The 20,483-nt window shown below is 42.4% G+C and overlaps 1 protein-coding gene across 1 annotated transcript in view; it reads left to right on the top strand.

The window, feature by feature from the left end:
- Positions 1 to 20,483, top strand: part of WDR44 (WD repeat domain 44) — a 1,972,396-nt gene that overhangs the window by 882,279 nt on the left and 1,069,634 nt on the right. Inside the window, 1 exon segment of the mRNA XM_044057470.1 lies at positions 8,936 to 9,072. Within this exon segment, the coding sequence (XP_043913405.1) occupies positions 8,936 to 9,072 (137 nt within the window).

Below are 20,483 nucleotides of genomic sequence, written 5' to 3'. Positions count from 1 at the left end.
CTTGCCACCCCTATAGTGCCTTTTGTAGGCAAGGTTTAAATGACAAATTCACCACCATAACAGGTACAAGCAAGCAAAATCTGAGGGTAGTGCTACTCCGTGCTAGAAGTCTAAACCTCAAAATGCATTCACTCGAGGCACTACTTAAAATGGAGAACATTGACATCTGTGCAGTGACAGAAAACCTGGTTCAGGGCTCCAGAGAGCACCCCTGCATTGCCAGGCTATAATTCGTACCACACCTTTCAGCCACCTAACCTGGACCGAAACACTAAAGGCAAAGGTGTGTCCATATTCATTAAGGATATCCACAACTCCAGGCTAGTTGCGCAGCATAATGCATCCGAGATTATCCAAGTGCAACTAACTCTGGGCAAGACCGCCATCCAAATTGTAACTTGCTACAGATCCCCCATCATGCCCCAGGATTCCCACTCCTCATTTCTTGATACACTGGAAAATATTAGGGTACAACCCAACACCCTAATAATGGGCGATTTCAACTACCCCACGATTAACTGGGAAAACTACTCCTGTACCAACTCATTTACTCAGCGTTTTCTGGAATTCTTAAATTCCAGTGCCTTGGATCAACTTATCCACACCCCCACCAGGGGCAGCAGTATCCTAGACCTGGTCATTACCAACATGGGCAACCGGTGTTCCACACCAGAGGTCAATTCCTCGTTGGTCAGATCCGACCACAAGCTAATCACCCTAGACATCCACATCCTGCCCCCCCCCCCAATTAGGGAAACCATAGTAAAAAAATGTCTCCAAAGCCAACTTCACGCTTCATAAGACAGAAGTGGCAAACTTCAAGACACCCATGCAGATGGACAATAGAGATATGACTGCTGAATCCTACACAAATGCACTTTATAAGCACTTACATGAGTGCATGGATCATGCTATCCCTAACAGAACCAAGATACTATCCTCCAAAAAAAAAGGAAATGATGTGGTGTTGGCTGTAAAGAACAAACCATGCAGATGGACAATAGAGATATGATCACAAATTTCACACAAATGCACTCCTTTATAACATGAGTGCATGGATCATGCTATCCCTAACAGAACCAAGATACTATCCTCCAAAAAAAAAAGGAAGCCAATCTGGTGGTCCTTTGCCGTAAACAAACTCTACAACAGAAGAAAGAAACTGTTGCAAAAAAGAGTAAAATCCCATGATTGGAGGAACTCCCTGGTCAGCCTCATTAAGAAGCTGAGATCCCTCATAAAATCCTCCAAAGCTAGTTACGATAACAAAATCGTCACTGATTCTCTAGCTATGTCAAGAATCTTAATGGCAACACTCAGATCTGTTCTGAGTTACAGCGCTAAATATACAGAACCAACTGATATTGCCAACATCCTGGCAGATAGGTTCAGTGCTAACTTTACCCCCCTCTCACCCCCTAAAGGGCCCATCTTTATACTGGAAGAATGCAAAGTTCCTGTAATTCACGGCTGCACAGGTAAAAACCACACTCTCCAAAGCCAAGAACACAGCATCCATGGGACCTGACAACATCCCAGGCTGCATTCTACACAAACTGCAGAATGAACTGGCACCCCACCTAAGCACCATGTTCAGTCATAGCCTTACCTCTGGCTTTGTGTCCACTGAATGGCGATGGTTATCCCACTCCACAGAGGGGGAGCCACCACGGACCCTGGGAACTACCGCCCCATTAGCCTAACGAGCCTGGTCTGCAAGGCCATGGAACTTATCATGGATCTTATACACAAAGACATTGGTAATCTGCAAACTCTGGACCCCACCCAGTCCGGGTTTGTAAAAGGCAGATCATGTCTCCTAAACCTGATAGAAGCAGTCACCAAAGCAGTAGACAAGGGTAAGATGGTTCACACAGCCTATCAAGATCTCGCCGGCTTTTGACACCATCCCCCACTCTAGAATTATAGATAAACTCACTAAACTAGGTATACATCCCTATGTCACAAGATGTGTTACCAACTGGATCACTGTCTACCCACACTGTGAAAGTAGCAGACTCCAAATCCGTCTTCAGACCAGTGACAAGTGGAGTACCACAGGGTTCATTCTTGGGTCCTCTCATGCTTTGTATCTACTTTTCTGAAGTACAGGCTAACACAGAAGGTCTTTGGCTAACGAAGTTCTCAGATGATTGCAAACTAGGAGCCATAATCGAAACTCTTAATGATGTGGACATCCTACAAAAGGGCCTCACAGAGACAGATGCCTGGTGTCAAAGCCATGGCCTCAAGCACTGTGCCAAAAAGTGCATTGTCATCCCCTTTGGTAAAAACTCTGTACCCATGAGCTACCACATAGGTGGTAATCTACTTAACACTGAAAGTGTGATAAGAGACCTTGGGACACGGGTGGACAGTAGTCCCTCCTTTGATAATCACATCACCACAGTAGTCAGGAAATCCTTCTACATGGCACACATCAGCGCAAAAGGTTTCTCATCCAGGAAAAAAGAGGTTGTTGTTCCCTTCTACTCGTCACTCATTAGACCCATTATAGAGTACAATGCCCCTTTTGATATGTACCTCACAAGACATGTACAACAACTGTAAAGGCAGCAGAAATACCTCACAAAGACGATTACCATCCTCAGACAGATGCCCTATGCAGACCATCTCAAAAAACTCCAGATTTATTCTGTCACATATCGCCTACTCAGAGGCGATCTTTGCCTAACATACAAAGCTATGTCAAACCCAGAGCTGTTGGACATGCTCCGCTTAAAGAAATCCCAGTCCCTCTGAGCTACACGCTCTAGGGACCTAAACCTTGTCACTACAATAAACAGAACATGCTGGAGGGATAGATTCCTGTCCCAGAGACTTCCCATACTCTGGAACAAACTACCTCTCTATATCAAACAAAGCTCCTCATTAGCACTCAAGAAAAATCTTGATGATTGGATGGAAAATTGGAAATTCTCCCGGGGATCAACTCTGTGGCTCTGCTCGACAGGGGCACGGGGAATAATTTTCTTGGGTGGTGAAAGCCAGGGTACCTTTTTGGCTGGGCTTATATAGGCCCTAGGGCCAATAGCCTAGTACCTACCTATGAACCTATTTGAAAAATAAAAAAAATTTTGAGAAAAAAAAAAACAAGCAAGGAGGCACCCGTTCTTACCCCCTGTGTTGTTTAGCTATGAAAATTTGGCAGTTAGCCTCAGACCTTGGACATCATCTCATAGCACAACACCTTCCAGGGAAACAAAACACCCTGACAGACCAATTAAGCAGACAACTCCTGTTTCCACACGAGTGGCAGTTGCACTGGGAGACCTTCCTAAAGATCAGTCTGATCTGGGGTAAACCAGATGTAAACCTTTTTGCAAGTTACCAGAACTGCCAGCTGACCAAATTCTGCTGAAGAGAGTTTCACCCAGAAGCTTGAACGGTGGACTCCCTCTCCTTCCACTGGGGCAGCCTGTTTGTGTACCCCCCCCAATACCTCTGATACCCAGGGTGCTGCTCAAGAGCAGAGAGGAAGGGCCAAGGGCTATCCTAATTGCCCCAGACTGGCCAAGGCAGCACTGGTACCCCATGCTCCTCAGTTTGAGCATGCACCCTCCCATCCCCCCACCCCCCACCACAGACCTTCTCACACAACAGAGAGAGACGCTACTATACCCAGGCCTGGCCACACTCAAGTTAACCACATGGTTGATTCCTCAAAGGCGGATAACAGTTCAGTTCTCAGCAAACAAGTGTTAGACATTATTAAGGATGCTCTTATACCCAGCACCAGAAAATCTTATTCAGCAAAATGGAAAAGGTATACCTGCTGGTGCAGCAGCAGAGGCGCAGACAGCAACAATGCCTTTTTATCAATGGTTCTGGACTACTTGGCAGAGCTTCTAAAAAAAGGGGTTGTCTTACTCCTCTATCAAGACTCATGCTTCAGCTATTTCAGCCTATGTCCAGGCGGAGCAGCCCTTGTTCTCTTAGCACCTCTTAAAACTATTCCTCAGAGGTTTGGCTCGCATCACACCACCTAGAAGGCCACCTGCACTAGCTTGAGACCTAAACTTTGTTCTGGAAAAGTTGACTCTACCTTCTTTTGAAGTAGCATCCTCATCAGATCTGAAGTACCTCTCTCGAAAACTGCTTTCTTCTTAGCCATTACATCTGCCAGGAGGGTGTCTGAGCTCCAGACCCTCATGGCCACTGAGCCCTTCATCATTTTCCACACAGAGTCTCACTGAGAACCAATCCCTCCTTTTATGCCTAATGTCATTTCTGATGTAACCCTCAACCAGACCATACACCTACCTACTTTCTTTCCAAAACTTATTAGTAAAGGAGAAAGAATTCTGAATACCCTGGATGTACACAGATAACTGAGATTTTACCTTGACAGGACCAAATCAGTCAGAAAAACTGACCAGCTGCTGGTTTCATTCACCCCTAGGGCAGAGGGGAAACCCATTACAAAGGAGACCATTTCCAAATGGATCTCTCATTGCATATATTTCTGCTGTGCCTTCCATGGAAAGAGCCCTCCTAAATCCATCAGATCTCATTCCACTAGAGCAGCCTCTACTTCCACGGCCTTCCTGAGAGGGGTCCCTACCAAGAATATTCTGGAGGCTGCTACAATGTCGTCTATCCACACTTTCACTAAGCACTACCAGCTGACTACATTCTCCAAAACCAGGGCAGAATTTGCATCTGCAATCCTGCTGGGCATGCTTTCATCCTCATAGCTTATATAGCATGTCTCCACCCACTTCCTCACCTTTAGGAATCTTAGCAGAAGTGATGACTGCAGCAGTGAAACACGAATGAACATAGTACAGTTGTGTACACTTAACATAAATGTAGATGTTCAAGTGTATTCACTGTTGCAGTCCTGTTTACTTCCCACCTTCCCCCACATTTCTGTATCCTGTTAGGGGCTCCTCCCTATTGGAAGAGAGCAAGAAACACTGATGTAATGGCTTCAGCTGTCACCCTTTATAGCCCTGACGACTTGACCGCCAGTCACAGTCTTAGAACAGGCAACACAAGAGGGAAATCCTTTACTCTGGTATTCAGGCCAGCTGAGGGCTACCCAGCAGGTATAACCCGCAAGTGATGACTGCAACAGTGAATACACTTGAACATCTACATTTATGGTAAGTGTACACAACTGTACTTTCACCTCTCTGTGCCCAATATAACCATTTAGCTATAATCCCCTGTAGGCTTTTCTCTGCATGACTGCATCCTGCCTGGTATTATGTTCTGAAAAATTAAAATTCATACTCCACAAGTCAGGAAAAATGTATTGTGGGCATTACAAATTTTTTAGATTTAAGATTGGAACTGGAAACTTCATTCAGTTGGAAACCTCTAAATAAATGTTGGAACATGTACAGTAAAGTATATTTCCTTATAGGCAAGTTTGTACATGACGTTCTGTGAAAGAATAGATTCCATGTTGGTGGAACAAGAGAATGAATTAACTTAAAAGAAGGAAACCTCAGTGCAAAATGTATGTTTTGCTTGACTAAAGTCAGTATAAATGCCTTTAGAAGAACAGTTAGAAAAGTTAAAACTTCACAAATTCCAACTGTTGAAATGCATCTTAATATTCAAGGGCTTTCTACACACACTGTGCTGGTGAAAAAAAAGATTCTAAAGACAAATTTATGCTACTAAGAAGTGACAAATGGATCACCTCTGGTTGCTATACTTGCTGAACATTTTGCTTTGCTTTAGCTGCCCCTAAAGTTCTTTAAGACCTAAAATAATCTTTCATATCTGTAAAAAGAGATTATTCAGAAGGCCTTTGATATAACCATACCTAACTAGAGTGTACATCTTGATTGTATTTCTGGAATTATAATTAAAAAAAAAAAAGCAGATGAGATGGTGCATGTACTAGCCTTTATTCAAGGAGTCCCTAGACCAGGACGCATATATCCAGAAAGGGACTGTAACAATGGCAGCTCAAAAGAGGTGACAGAAGTCAGCTCTGTAATAGTTGCTCTATAAATATTGCATTAATATTTAAGAAATATTTTGAGCACACAGTACTATAAGTTATACCTACAGATGGTTATCTGAAAGGTGTCACCAACTGGCATGAATTTATGAAAAGAATTGTCACTGTCTAATCTTATGCAGTTGTATACAAGCATTTGATGATGCCTTATCACAGGAAGCGATGTGTTATCATTTGGATTTGTCAAAGTCCTATAGCAGTATCAGCATAATGATGATTTAGAAGGATTCAAATGTCTTTACATTAATCCTGTCATATTTTTTTAATTCATTTAGTTTGTTTACTTAACATATTTAATTTAGTATATTTGTATTTATCGGTTGCTGGATTGCATAATGCTTTATCAATTGGATCGTTTAGTGGTAGGATTAATAATGAGCTGTCACAATCAAAATCATTTACTTGTGGATTTCCCCAAGAACCCTCAACTGAGTCATTTTTATTTAATGTATTTATGCAGTCAGTTTAGGGTAACTTGTTCAGTCTGGTACATTGGATTTGTTGAATGTACATGGTGATCTCTGGTTACAAGTAAAGTTTAACTCTATATATAGATGTTTTTAAAGTATCTTTATTTTTGTGACTGGTAGTTTAAAAAAACTGCATCCTGTTTCAACTCCGGAAAGAGTTTTAATTTTGTATTTTGATAAGAACAATGAGTATCCATATGCTGTCAACAACAGCAGCCTACATAAACTAAAAATGTACATCGATTTGGTTAGCAGACCTTCAAACACTGGACCTGTCAGAATTCTGCATAAATCTACAGAGACTCTGTTAGCAGACCTTCAAACACTGGAGCCATCAGCATTCTACATAGTCATAATCTTTATTAGCAGACTGCAAGCTTGTCTGCTCTGCAGACATCAGTGGCATCATTAGAAGATGCTTGGCTAAAACAAGAAGTGTTTTCAGCCTAGTTGTGTCCAGAAATCCAGTAGCTTGTGCGAAAATTCTAGTTAGACTTATAGTAACACAAGCCTTTGTAAGTATTGTAAACAAATTATACATCTTAAACACATCTGGCAACATCTTACCAAGCTTGTCTGGGGCCTTCATTGTTTAATATTTGCTGATAAGCCTTCAGAATTTCAGCTGTACTCGGACTGCTACAGTATGTAGTAAATGTCTTTCAAAATTACATTTGTTGTCACTCTGGCCCTGTCTCCCAGAGGGGAGTTAATATTTTTACGATGATGTCTTGCAAGGGGAAAGTTGCCAGTGATGGACTTTAAATATAAATTAATACCATTATGTGGCTTGAATTCAAGGCCTTTTACTTGTTTGACACTCCAAATTCTAAATTTAATACATTTCAGGCTTATGTAATTATAATTTGGAACTGATCACCTCTTATTTTTGGTTCATGTGTACAGTTTGTCAGAACTTAAAAGTTCATTAGGTAGTTTACCAAGTGACCTTAGTCACAGAGCAAAAGTGGCTCAGGAAACAAGCTATTACATAACATGCTTATAGAATGTAGGTTATATTATACACAGATTGTCAAATTGAAGCACATGCAAGGTGTTTAACGTGTACTTTTCTTTTTGCAAATAATTCATTCGCTCTACAATTTTTTTGTGATGCATTTTGAAGTAAAACATCCTAAAATTAGGACAATAATAAAATTGGACTATTCCTTTTAACGCACAAGTATTTGATCTTTGAAATTGTTATCCTGAAGTTTGAACAGTAGACATTAGTTTTAATGGAGTGTCATAATGTTTCTACGGTGAAACATTTCACTGTTTTTTGGTTCCCAAGAGCCAGTTATTACTTTTTCTTGAGACTTGGATATTGAAGGGGATCTCGGTCTTGCCTACTTTGTATTTTTATTTAGTTTAAGGTAATGTCATTATGTAGGCCACCTGAGTTTTGTTGATGCCATTGTGTTTCTTTTTTTTTTTCATTCCAGTTCTGATCCTTCCTCTGTTTCCTTTTTGAGTCTTGTAAGCAGATATACCTATACCTACAGTAGCAAATAGTGAGGAATCCAAAAACTGAAAGTACCAGTGAAACAAAGTTAACTGGTTTATGATTTGTTGAATTTTCTTTAAAGATCTCAAACCACAAAGAACCACGGAAAAGCCAGCTGTCAAAACAGATGACCAAAAACAAGTAATCCACCCAAACATAGTTACAGAAGACATTTTATTTATAGCTTTCATCCTACAATCAAAAAGGACTTTGTCAGAATAAAGTAAATTTATGTACTGAAAGGAATAAATAGCATATGTTTTGCAAGGCCCCATTGTGACGACAAGTGATTATCCCAATGTGATCACATGTCCAGGTCTGTTTAATTGCACTACAACAAGAATGGTTTATGTGGCTATTCCATGTTTGGTGGATTCTGTGTAGGGAAAACTGAGATAAGGATACATCAGTAGGTGAAAGTATTTTCAGTATCTGAAAGGATAATGGCCCTGATAAATTCAGTAAACATTCCTTGTTATGTGTTGGTTTTAAAAGTTTGAATTTTTTTATGGTTGAAAAAGTTGTTAAGAATGTCCAAGGGGGAGATTGGAAGACTGTTGTACAAATAACTTTTATGGCAGATAAAATTAAATGTCAGTGTTTCACTGTGCCTCAGTGATTGTTTCTTTAGTTCCAGTGTTAATGAAAGCTGGTAAGTTTTAGGGTGGTATAGTAACGCCCCCAGAAAATTGAGTTTATCAATTAATTCTGTTGATATTGTCATTTCATTATGTATTATTTTATTCTGATGACGTCCTTGTGTTTGTGGGACAAAAGCCCAAAGCAAAATATCTTCTGCGACTACATTCAGGTGAATAGTTTTTTTTTCTTTAAAGCTCCTTTGTTGAAATGAAATCTAGTGATATCTTCATTAAACAAATTATGACGGATTCATAGATGTGGCGATCTTCACATGGTCTTGCGTAACTTTTGAATTTTTTTTTTTTTTACAAAAAGGAAATTCTTGCAAGTGTGATGATCAAAAATCTTGATACAGGAGAAGAGATTCCTCTGAGTCTTGCAGAAGAAAAGCTACCCACAGGCATTAACCCATTGACTTTACACATTATGAGGAGAACTAAAGAATATGTAAGGTAAGTTTTCTTTGGTAACACATCTCTAGTCTCGTTTTGTAGACATTTTCTGCAATGTCTTCAAGGATGAGTTTATGTTCGGTTGTACGAACTGAAACATGAACTGCTACCAGAAGGACCACTTGGAACTTTTTAACCAGTGTGAAGTCACATACACATTTGTTTGTAATGTGTCTGTCTCGCTCCTTAGTTGTATCTGCTGACATTGGTTGTCTTTAACACACTGAAAATTCACAAGGCTGGAATACTGTCTTGTGTTACACTTGTCTTCTTTTAATTTCTAATGTTTGTACACCATAAAAGCCAAAAAAATCTTGTTGTGGTATTGAAAATGTGGGCATAGGACTATAAAATAATATGCAGTATATGTGTTGTTTAAATCCTTTCAATGTGAAGACATTTCTACTTATTTGAATGCCAGCTTGACTACAATGTAGTATTGAAAGTATTAACCCTTAATGTACATTGACCAGCTTGGATTAGATTCACATGAGTGCCAGGATCTGTCCCAGAGTTTTAAAAGGGCTTTAAGTTCACAAGTTCACCACCATTTGGTTTGGATTGATGTAATCTAGAAATTTAGGAGAAGTAGGAGTCTTGGGATTATGCTAATAGATTTTTGAGGATCTTTGCACCATGCTTGAGGTCTACAGAGCTGAGCATCAGAGTCCAGTCTGTTAGAGAGCATAGTTTTAAGATTGGAGATGTTGGATTTTTGATTTAGATTAAGGATATTTAGTTTATGCTGAATCTTTTGGGAAGGCAGAGAACGTAGAAGCTAATGAAGCAGTGATCATTAAATGAAAGGGATGTAAATTGTGATGTTTGAGATAAGTGAGGGGTTGTTGATATGGACAATTAAAGAGTGGCTTGAAGACTTAAGGTTGGGTCTGGTCAACTGAGTATTTAGCTCTGTTAATTTTTAGTCAGTTAGGAACTCTTAGGTATCAATTTGGATTGAGCTAAGAAGATTAAAGTTAGCCACTCAGAGTTAACGTTTTTGTGGAGTTGCTAATTGTTTGCATTAAGTGTTTGAATTTATCTAAGAAGGAGTGAGCGAGCAGCTTCTGTATATAGAGAATTGTTTTTGGTTAAGTGTATTTCTAACAGTAACCAATTAGGAAGTGGGCTTGAATTGGGCATTGCCTTGGCAACAAGTGTGATTTAAAGGTGAGATTTATAAAAAAAAGTAGTTTCACCTCTATTAATATTACCTGGTCCATAGTTTGGTTGCACCCTGAAAAGAGGTGATGGTTATTGCATTAGTCAGTTAATTAATTTGCATAAGCTGTTTTAAAAATGACCATAACCTGAATCTGGTAGGGATATTGTATGCTGCTAATTAGTATGTTGCCTTCCTATCCCATCAAATAGCAAGGTGTGGTTAGCCAGTTTGTGCCATGTTTTCTGTGACATAAATACTGGCATTAGAGATTTCCACACAGTTAATGTCTTCACAGTCTCCTCCCAATGATCATGCCTTCCTTCTGACAGAACTGCAGGTCAGAATGGACTAGTTCTGTGCAGGTCAGAATTGAGTAGTTCTGTGCAGGTCAGATGTTTGTGCAGTTAAGACATTTTTTTCTCTACAGGGTACTTGCAAGACTTGGTATTATCAATTCTCTTTATCTTGTACACTGTGTGAAGGATAATGAAATATTAAAGACTGATTTCAGTGACAAAGCAGTAGATTTCTTGTAGGTGAGTGGAATAGAGATCCACAAGTGTAAAAAGTTGTAGACACTAGAACCAGCAAGATTTGAGCGTTTATATCACATTATCGAAAAATGAAAATAGCGAACACTATTTCATCGCACCTAAAATATCGAAACCTCATAATATCGAACATTCAGAACAGCAAATTTTTTCCTTGGGGGGAAAAATGTGCTATTCCTAAACACATACACACAACACAAGCACACCTAAAAACATCAATACACACACACTTATAATCCTACACTAAACTATACATACACTGCTATCTACCCACTTACCTTAACCCTAAGGTCTGTCACTGTCGCACACTCACCTAACCTGCGCCCTAACCCTAACTCACTTAACCCACCCCTAACCCTAATTCACATAACCCACGCCCTAACCCTAACTCACCTAACCCGCACCCTAATCCTAACAACCACACAATCGCACACTTACCTGAACCCGACACGTACATTTCCACCACAGCACTGAAAATAGCAAAGCCACAGAACCGGCCAACCAAATTCTTTCCCTAGGAAAGAATTCGGTGTTCTGCAGCTTCGCTATTTTTAGCGTTCGCTCAAAACGGGTCGATATTAGAACATTCGAAGTTTTAAAATGTTGATGTTTGAATATAGACCCAGATTTGATGCTTGTAAATGGGAGAACGTTTTCCCAATTATATTCTAACATTGACACAGTATTTAGAGTTGCCGGCTAGGTAAGTGGAAAACACTTGAACTGTATAGATTTGGTGCACGTGAGTGTTGCAAAGCCTTTGGGCTTATATTATATTCTAACATCCATATAGCTCTGGGAATTGCCTGATAAATTGGAGTTCAGATAATAGCACAGCAAAAGCTGCTCTCAGTTGGGAGGCAGTACATTCAGTGTGAGAAAGCAGAGGAAAGGTTCTTTATTATTGCAACAACTGTATAACCATTATCCAGGCAGCCATGAGGGTCCTTTGTGCTCTTATTTGTATTCTGAAAAGGGAGGGATTTTCTCTTGTAGCCTAGCTCCATCTCTGGTGGTGACATGAGCACTTGTGTCCCCAAAAGGGTCACTTAAGCACCCTAGACTGCAAGTTGACAAGGGTTGCCACCACCAGCTTGGGTGGCCGTGTCCACACCTTCCTGACACCTGCTCGCCATATCATAATGGGCCCCTGATCTTCAGCTGTGGCCCTGTCAACAGAGGCATGCCTTGAACCACATGAAGACCACTACCCCCTACCCACAAGAGTGTGCATGCCAGTGTTCACTTTCTTCACTGTTAAGAGCCTGAGCCACTAGTTAAACTTGAGACATTGGAGATGTAATTAGGGCTTTATCCCTGTAAGCCACCGGTGCAGATTGTACCAATTGTGCATTTGCCACACTCACATTTTGGGTCCCATTATTGACGTTTATCATCTAGAGTAGTTCCCTCATTAAGTGCCTGAAAATACAAGCTATACTAGCATTACTGTATGACCCATGACCCAATTCTGCATTGTCCCTATTTATTGTATGGGAAAAGTACAACATGAAGCATTGATACCAATTCCAATATTTCATTGCAGCCACCTGAAAACTCTGGAGGGAAGAATTTTTCTATAATTCATGTTTTTATAAGATGGCAGCAGTTGAGATCATATATTGTTGGAATTGGTAGAAGAGTCCCTTGTGTACGCTAAAGCTATTGTTAGAGCACCATCAGGCTGTGAAGGACATAGAAGTCAGACATGGATCACACTGTTTTGGTAGTAAGGCCATTCCCGATATGTCCTTGGGTGCCTGTTGTGTCATTTCTTCCTTGACTAGCAAGGAATCAAGCTTACAATTGTTCTCTGCTTTAGCTGACCTCAAGGGGGACTGCCTCAAATGCATAAACCAGCAAGCACCCTCTAGGGTGTATCTAGGACTATTAGTAGTACTTGCAGTGGTTAAGTGGCTAATTCTCAAACAAGGCCTTTACTTGGAAATGACTCTTCACCCCATGCCTCACCCTAGATCTAGCAGGGCCTGTTGGCAGACCATGAGGAGGGTATACTAGGACCAGGGTTCACAAATCAGGCCTTTAACATGGGAGTTTATTTGGTGGTACTTGTCCTTGTATGTGTTTGTGGGTGTTGGGGGGGGGATGCATCCTCAGAAAACATGGACTGATGTTAGTTCTCTGTTCCATACAAGATTTTCCTTTTCCTGTGCTATCTTCAGTAGGTGAGTGTCCAAGCATTAGTGTGCCATTATCTGACCTCAGGCTGCCACCTGTTGCATGCCTAAATCTGGTCTATGTTTAGCTATCAAATGGCATGTTCATCAAATGGCCATTCATCAGCAACATAGCACTGAACATCTGGCTCCATACAAATGCGTATCATCATAAATAACAACTTAGAAGTGGCATAGTTAGCCAACAAAAAGGAAGCAGAATGAAGTACGTGCTTCTGCGTAAGGTACGGATAAGAAAACTTTCCCTTTCTCCACTGTAGTTGGATCTCCAAGTTGGTGTATATAATTAGCAAAGGGTGTAAGGGGTGCAGTCCCCCCACATTAGAAGGGTTCACTGCTCACAGAATCCTACGTATGTGGGAGCTTGCACCCCCCCACTAATTATATTTACTAACTTCCAGATCGCACTACGATGGGGAAAGGGAAAGTTAACTTATCCCTGCCTTACCCAGAAGTACATACTTCATCCTACTTCCAGTTAAATGTTTTTTCGCGGTGGTGCAGCTGTAGCGTTGTCGCCTCACAGCAAGAGGTTCTCCCGTTTGATTCTCGGCTGGAGCGCCTTCTGTGTGGACTCTGCATGTCCTCCCCGCGGTCGAGTGGCGTTCGAAAGACATGCGTGAATGGGCGTGTCTTCATTGAAGGATGGGTGTTGGGCTGGCACCTCGGCACCATAAAAAGCGGCTGCCAATCATTAGTGGACCAGAGTTCTGCTGTAGCAACCCCTAACCGGGAAAAGCCGAAAGAAAAACAACAACATGTCTGTTCGAGGAAAGTGATGTTTGCTTCTATGTTGCTGATGAAGGGCTGTTCGATGAACGCCCCATTTGATAGCTAAACATTGACCCGCCTAAATCATCAGTTTGAGTGAGCACTGGCCAAGTCATCCAGGAGCTAGGTTTAGGTGATGTTTTCTTTTACCCTTTGTATCATGGAAAAAGGACCTAGCTGCTCTTATGCTTGAGATGGATAAGGAAAATGAGAATGACTGCCCCACTCCCAGAAGATCATACTTTGGAGCCGCCTGTGTACTCATGAGATCCTCTGTAGAATGGTATGTTTTCCTCTAGGAAAATCTTAATGGCCATCTTTTGGAGGACGAGCCTTGAGTCATCTCCTCCAGGGAACCTGCTTACAGAGATGCTGTTTTCTCCAGCCTGAATCATCTCAAGACCATGCTCCCAACTAAATGGAATAAGTAACTCATAGCTTTTTAAGCATTGCGCAGTTTGAGTCGTGTGTGATCCTTATAGATCCCAGAGATGGTAGCATCTTGCCACTTGATTAACAAGTGGAAAGCTTAAACAGGAGAGATAAGTAGATGTTTTCCTTTGCCTTGTTGGAGCTTAAGCCCCTCATCTGTCTAACCCACACATATTTCAGTCCCCCCTTTGGCTTTCCTGTTTCAGTTACTTTAGACTATTATACTATCAGTTGTATGATGGTAAGTCATTGCACCTACATGTAAGTGTCAAACATGCACTAATTATTTGTGTATCACGTTTGTTTGTAAGTGCTTAACTACTTTGCATTGATAATTATGTGCAACCTATATTGCTGGTTAGTGATGTTCATCGTCCATACAGCTGCTGTCATAACAGATGGGGTTATCCTGCCGTTAGGCGGATCCTCGGTCGGCCGAATTCCAAAGTCTAGGTCCGGCGTCGGTTGTCGTCGCTTCTTCTCTGACATCAGTGCGACAGGGGTATAAAAGAGGCAGTCGACGCCATTTTCTCCAGTCTTTCTTGCCGCGGTGCCCGAAGCAGAAACAGTTCACAAGTGCCGGTCGGCCAGCTCCTGAGATTTACGAAAGTATTTCAGCTGAAGTCTTCTTGAAAGCTAAGTACCCCGTTGGGGAAACTTTTCTTGCCTCAGACCGATGTCAGACAAAGTTAATAATTGCATTTCATGTGGGAAGCAAATACCGCATAAGGATTTCCACTCTTTCTGTATACCTTGCTTAGGCCCAGACCACGACGTCTCGGCCTGCCGTTTTTGTACTAGATTCAACAAGCGCACTATTAAGGGTCGGGCGGAGTTCGCCCTTCACTTTTTTGGCAAAAAATTTAATTATATTATGTTGTCGGATACTCCGACTCCAGTTTTGAGCAAAAACGCAAAGATAAGGACCGACATACGAGGTCAGCACCATCTACTGAAACCACGCTAAGGCCGACTACCAGTTCTCCGGTACTCAGCGAGGCGCCTACGCAGCCCCTGAGTACCAATGACACTACATTACCGGTGTCTTCAGTACCCGAGGTCGCAGGCTCCTCGGCCCCCATTCCTACTACAGATACCGATGCCACTCCTGGCGGGGAAACTTAGAACTTAGACAGGCCTGCCATTTCTCAAGGGGTCTTCAGGCCTTCCTCCTTCTCTATTAAAGTCTTCACTAAATCTAAAGCAGCCATGAAAACCAAAAAACAGATTCCTCAGACCCCCTCTCAAGGCACCATGCCTAAAAAGCAGATGCTTAAAATGGCTGAGGATTTGATTACTCTTATCAGGGGTTCTCAACCCCCCTCTGACAAAAGGCCCAGATTAGAGGAAGACTACCCTACCTCAGATTAAGCTTCTGTTACCTCAGAACTATCTGAGGACCAGGATTACGCCTATTCTCCATTCGAAGACTCTGATGCAGAGGAGTCTATTCCCTCTGTCTCCCCCCCCCCCCCCGAGGACTTCTCTTTTGGGGAAACCCTGCATACATTGAGGGAACACTTTCACTGGGAATGCCAAGATTACTCAGATTCCAAGAAAGGGCTCAGGGAATTTCTTCTGCTCCCCCAGAATAGGCCCCTGGCTATCCCTCCTGTTTTTAGATATATTGGATGATGTGTACACAGAAGCCAGCCTTAATCCATATTTTTTGCCTCCAGCTCCTGTTAAACCAGACAGGTATTACCGGGTTCCTGATTCTCACCAGTTCCTATATAGAAGCCATACTGCTGACCCAGAAACAATTTCACAGGGTCCCAAGGGAATTAAGGCCTCTACTGCTAAAAACCCATTACCTTCAGAGAGAGATTCCAGATCTTTAGAAAGGTGGGGGAAAAGGTGTACACCTCGGCCACTTTAACCATGAGGGCATTAAACTGTCAGTTCCATATGTTAAAGTATCAACAGTTTTTGATATCTCAGCTGAAAAGCAAGATGACACAACCAGAACAACCAGATTTAAGAGTTGCAGGATTTGTTGCATGGTGCAGAGCAAGTGGGTAAACATACCTTGCAGTGTGGTTTTGATACTTTAGAAGCCTCATGTAGAGCTGCTGTTACGGGGTCTGTTATACGTAGGCATGCTTGGCTCAAAGAGCAAACCTTACCAGATCATGTCAAAGCTAAATTGTTAGATGCACTTCTTCAAAAAGATGTATTGTTTGGTGTTAAAGCTGAGGAGGTACTAAAGAAAATGGAGGAAAAAAGCGAAATCAATGCAAACAGTGAAACATTTCCTGCAGGTACAACCTCCACGTTTCAGCAGAAACTGTCCTTCAAAAAATTGGGCCTTTCCAGCCACGGACAGACCTCAAAGGGGCAGATACAGACGCCCAAGGGGTAGAGGGCAACCTCAAGGATCTTTCAGAGCCAGACAGTGGCAAGCACCAACCCCAAGAAGTGGAGAAGATAGATCACAGTCTTTTAGAAAACAGACACAATGACTTCTCCCTACACCTGCCAAGCAAAGCTTTAATGGCAGCACCTTTGGGCGGAAAACTGACATTATTCTCAAAAAATTGGCATATTGTTACAAAAGACAAATGGATTCTGGACATTATAGACAGAGGCTACAGGTTCCACTTTCACACCCTTCCAAAAATGAGAGGCATGCCAAACCTGCCACAAAATCAAAGGGCAGAGGCACAAAAACAAATTTCAGCTCTCATGGACATGAAAGCAATTCAAGAGGTACCTGCAAAAGAACAATGTCAAGGGTTTTATTCCAGACTATTCCTGGTACCAAGGAAAGACAAAGACTGGAGACCTATCTTAGACCTATCCATCCTAAACACATATCTTCAGGTGCCAAAATTCAAGATGCTCACATTACAGCAGCTTCTTCCCATGCTGGGCAAGGAGTCTTGGCTGGTAACATTGGACCTCAAGGAGGCATACCTGCATGTCCCTATCAGACAAGATTGCAGAAGATACCTCAGATTTCTTGCAGGTTCAACTCATTACCAATTCTCTGCATTGCCCTTTGGCTTATCTACTGCACCCAGAGTGTTTACGAAATGCCTGGCATCAGTAATTGCCTTCTGCAGACTACAAGGGATACAAATCTACCCATATCTGGATGACTGCCTGATCCAAGCGGACAGCAAGGACATACTACTGCAGCACCTGGCGTTTGTAGTAAAACTGTTGAACTTCCTGGGATACACAGTCAACAAAAAGAAATCAAAACTAATACCCTCTCAACAAATAATCTTCCTGGGTGCCAGCTTGAATACAACCACCCAGATGGCCTACCTCACGCCAGACAAACAAGGGCAACTGTCTCAATGCAAGGAAAGTCCTGCAGGCTCTGGGATTCATGGCATCTTGCATCTTACTAATCCCATGTGCAAAGCTGCATATGAGGAAACTTCAATGGTACCAAAAAACGTATGGTCTCAACACAGCCACAGCTTGGAAGCAATTATACCACTCATTCCATGCCTTCAAAAGGATTTTTTGTGGTGGGCTCAGGCTTGCCAAAGAAACACAGGTCTTCCTTTCTGTGTACCTCAAGCAACTCAAATCATCACAGCAGACGCCTCAGACTACGCCTGGGGAGCACACATGACAGATCAGTGCATTCAGGGAAAATGGACCCGAAAAGAGAAGCACCTTCACATCAACCAAAAGGAAATGCTAGCCGTGCAAAATGCTATTATGACCTTCAAAGACCTACTGCATCCAGGCCAGCTATTGATAAGGACAGATGACACCACAGTGATGTGGTACATAAACAAACAGGGGGGGACTCATTCATACCCCCTGTGCAGGCAAGCCATGGAACACAGCACTGGAATTGCAAATTCAACTACAGGCACAATTCCTGCCAGGGAAGGAAAACACACTGGCAGACAACCTAAGCAGAAATATGACAGAGCCACACGAATGGAAGTTGCATCCTCAAGTTTTCACAAAGATAACTCAGGCATGGGGACAGCCAGACATAGATGTCTGCTACCCAAAGAAATTGCCAGTTGAAAAAATTTTGTTCAAGGACCTATCATCCACAGGCCTGGAAAGTGGACGCACTTTCCTTCAATTGGGCAACATTGACAGTCTATGCCTTCCCGCCTCTTCCTCTGCTGCCCAAAGTTCTATTAAAAGCCAGAGCAGAGAGGCCGAAAATGATTCTCATTGCTTCAGACTGGTCAAGACAACACTGGTATCCGCTCCTGAAGAGCTTGACACATTCCCCACCATGGATCCTACCTCTAGTCCCTCTTCTGTTGTCCCAGCACAACTACAAAACTCTTCACAGCCATCTCAAAACCCTAAACAAAGCTGCATGGAGAATTCTTTGATTTCCCAACAGATTCTCCTCTCCAAGGAGGTGCAGGATGTCATCTTGGAGGCCAGAAGACCTTCTACTAGAAAAGCCTACTCCGCCAAATGGAAACAATTTTGTGCCTGGAATCAAGAAAAGGGACAGAATCCTTGGGTAATAAATATACCTCAAATTTTACAGTACCTAGCTGAAATGTTAAACAATGGACTTTCCTTCTCCTCCATCAAGATCCACGCTTCAGCCATTTCTGCACAATACAGCACAGATCCTCCTTTATTCTCTCATCCTCTCTTAAGGCAGTTCCTCAGAGGGGCAAAGAATATAAATCCCCCAAGGAAACCACCAGTCCCTGCTTGTAACCTCAACTTCGTATTGGAAAAGCTGACCCTTCCTCCCTTCGAGCCAGCTTCTTCAACAGAGCTACAATACTTGTCATGGAAAACGGCCTTTCTTCTGGCTATCACCTCAGCACGCAGGGTTTCGGAACTACAGGCCCTCATGGCTGTGCAACCATTCATCATTTTCCATCAGGACAGAGTTTCCTTACGAACCAACCCTACCTTTATGCCAAAGGTAGTATCCAGTGTAGCTTTGAATCAGACTATCCACTTACCTACCTTTTACCCTAATCCACAAAACAAAGGGGAAAGACTACTACATTCCTTGGACATTCACAGACAACTTCGTTACTATTTGGACAGGACAAAGCCATTCAGGAAATCTGAGCAACTCTTTCTGTCCTATGCTGCAGGTGCTCAAGGAAACGCTATTTCCAAACAGACAATTTCAAAATGGATAGCCCACTGCATACGCTTTTGTTACTCATTTCATGGAAAAACTGTGCCTGCATGCATCAGATCCCACTCCACCAGAGCCACAGCTACCTCTGCAGCCTTCCTCAGGGGGGTCCCTACCAAGGACATTTTGGAAGCAGCCACCTGGAGTTCAGTGCACACTTTCTCCAAGTACTATCACCTCCCACTATACTCAAAATCTAGAGCGGGCTTTGCCACAGCAGACCTGCAGGGCATCCTAGCCCTTCCTAGTTCCACTTAGTGCCTACCATCCTTACTTAGCTTTGGGATTCTACCCATCTGTTATGACTGCAGCTGTATGCACGATGAACATAGTACAGTTTTGTACCTACCATAAATGTAGATGTTCGAGTGCTCATATAGCTGCAGTCCAGGTTTCCCTCCCTCCATCCCCTCTTAGGACAGGCCTTATGACAAACACCTTTTCATATAACCTTTTTGGGGTATTCTTTTATGGTGTATTTGCTTGCAGCTACTCTTTTTGATTTATCAACATTGCATCTTTGCATAACATTATTTTTGCCTTCCTTCTGGGGGCACCTGACATCTGGGGCAAGAAAAACTGAAGAAAATGGCGTCGGCTGCCTCTTTTATACCCCTGTCGCACTGACGTCAGGGAAGAAGCGACGACAAACGACGCCGGACCTAGACTTCGGAATTCGGCTGACCGAGGACCCGCCTGACGTCAGGATAACCCCATCTGTTATGACTGCAGCTGTATGAGCACTCTAACATCTACATTTATGGTAGGTGCAAAACTGTACTTTTCTGCTGTAGAGACTGTTTGTTGTAGGTGTCTTCTTGTCTGGGTCTTGGCTGAAAAGTGTCCTGGGAACACCTGACGTACCTGCTTAACAGTTAATAATCAGAGTAAGCTCTGGAAAAGCTTTTGGCTGTCACTTATTTTGGCATCAGGGAGGGACTGGTAAGGCATTTGTCCCAGCTTCTGCTGATGGATTAAGATTGGTGACTTGGGTGCATGTTTGTGTGATGGAAGATGTGGTTCAGCCTTTCCTTCATTAAGTAGAAAGACATCCTAGAACCCTCTTCAGGGGATGGTCTTGTTTTGGTAGGCCTTTAAAGATATGATTTAAGATTTCCAGCCAGCTCCTAAACACCATGGAAAGCTTCTGTAACCTATCCAGACCCCCCCATCATCTTCCATGTCAGGTC

This window comes from Protopterus annectens, chromosome 15.part0, assembly GCF_019279795.1.
Source record: "Protopterus annectens isolate FY-2018-M chromosome 15.part0, PAN1.0, whole genome shotgun sequence".
Lineage (NCBI taxonomy): Eukaryota > Metazoa > Chordata > Ceratodontiformes > Protopteridae > Protopterus > Protopterus annectens.
Note: the sequence above shows the minus strand (reverse complement) of the source record. Positions and strands in the feature narration are given on the sequence as shown.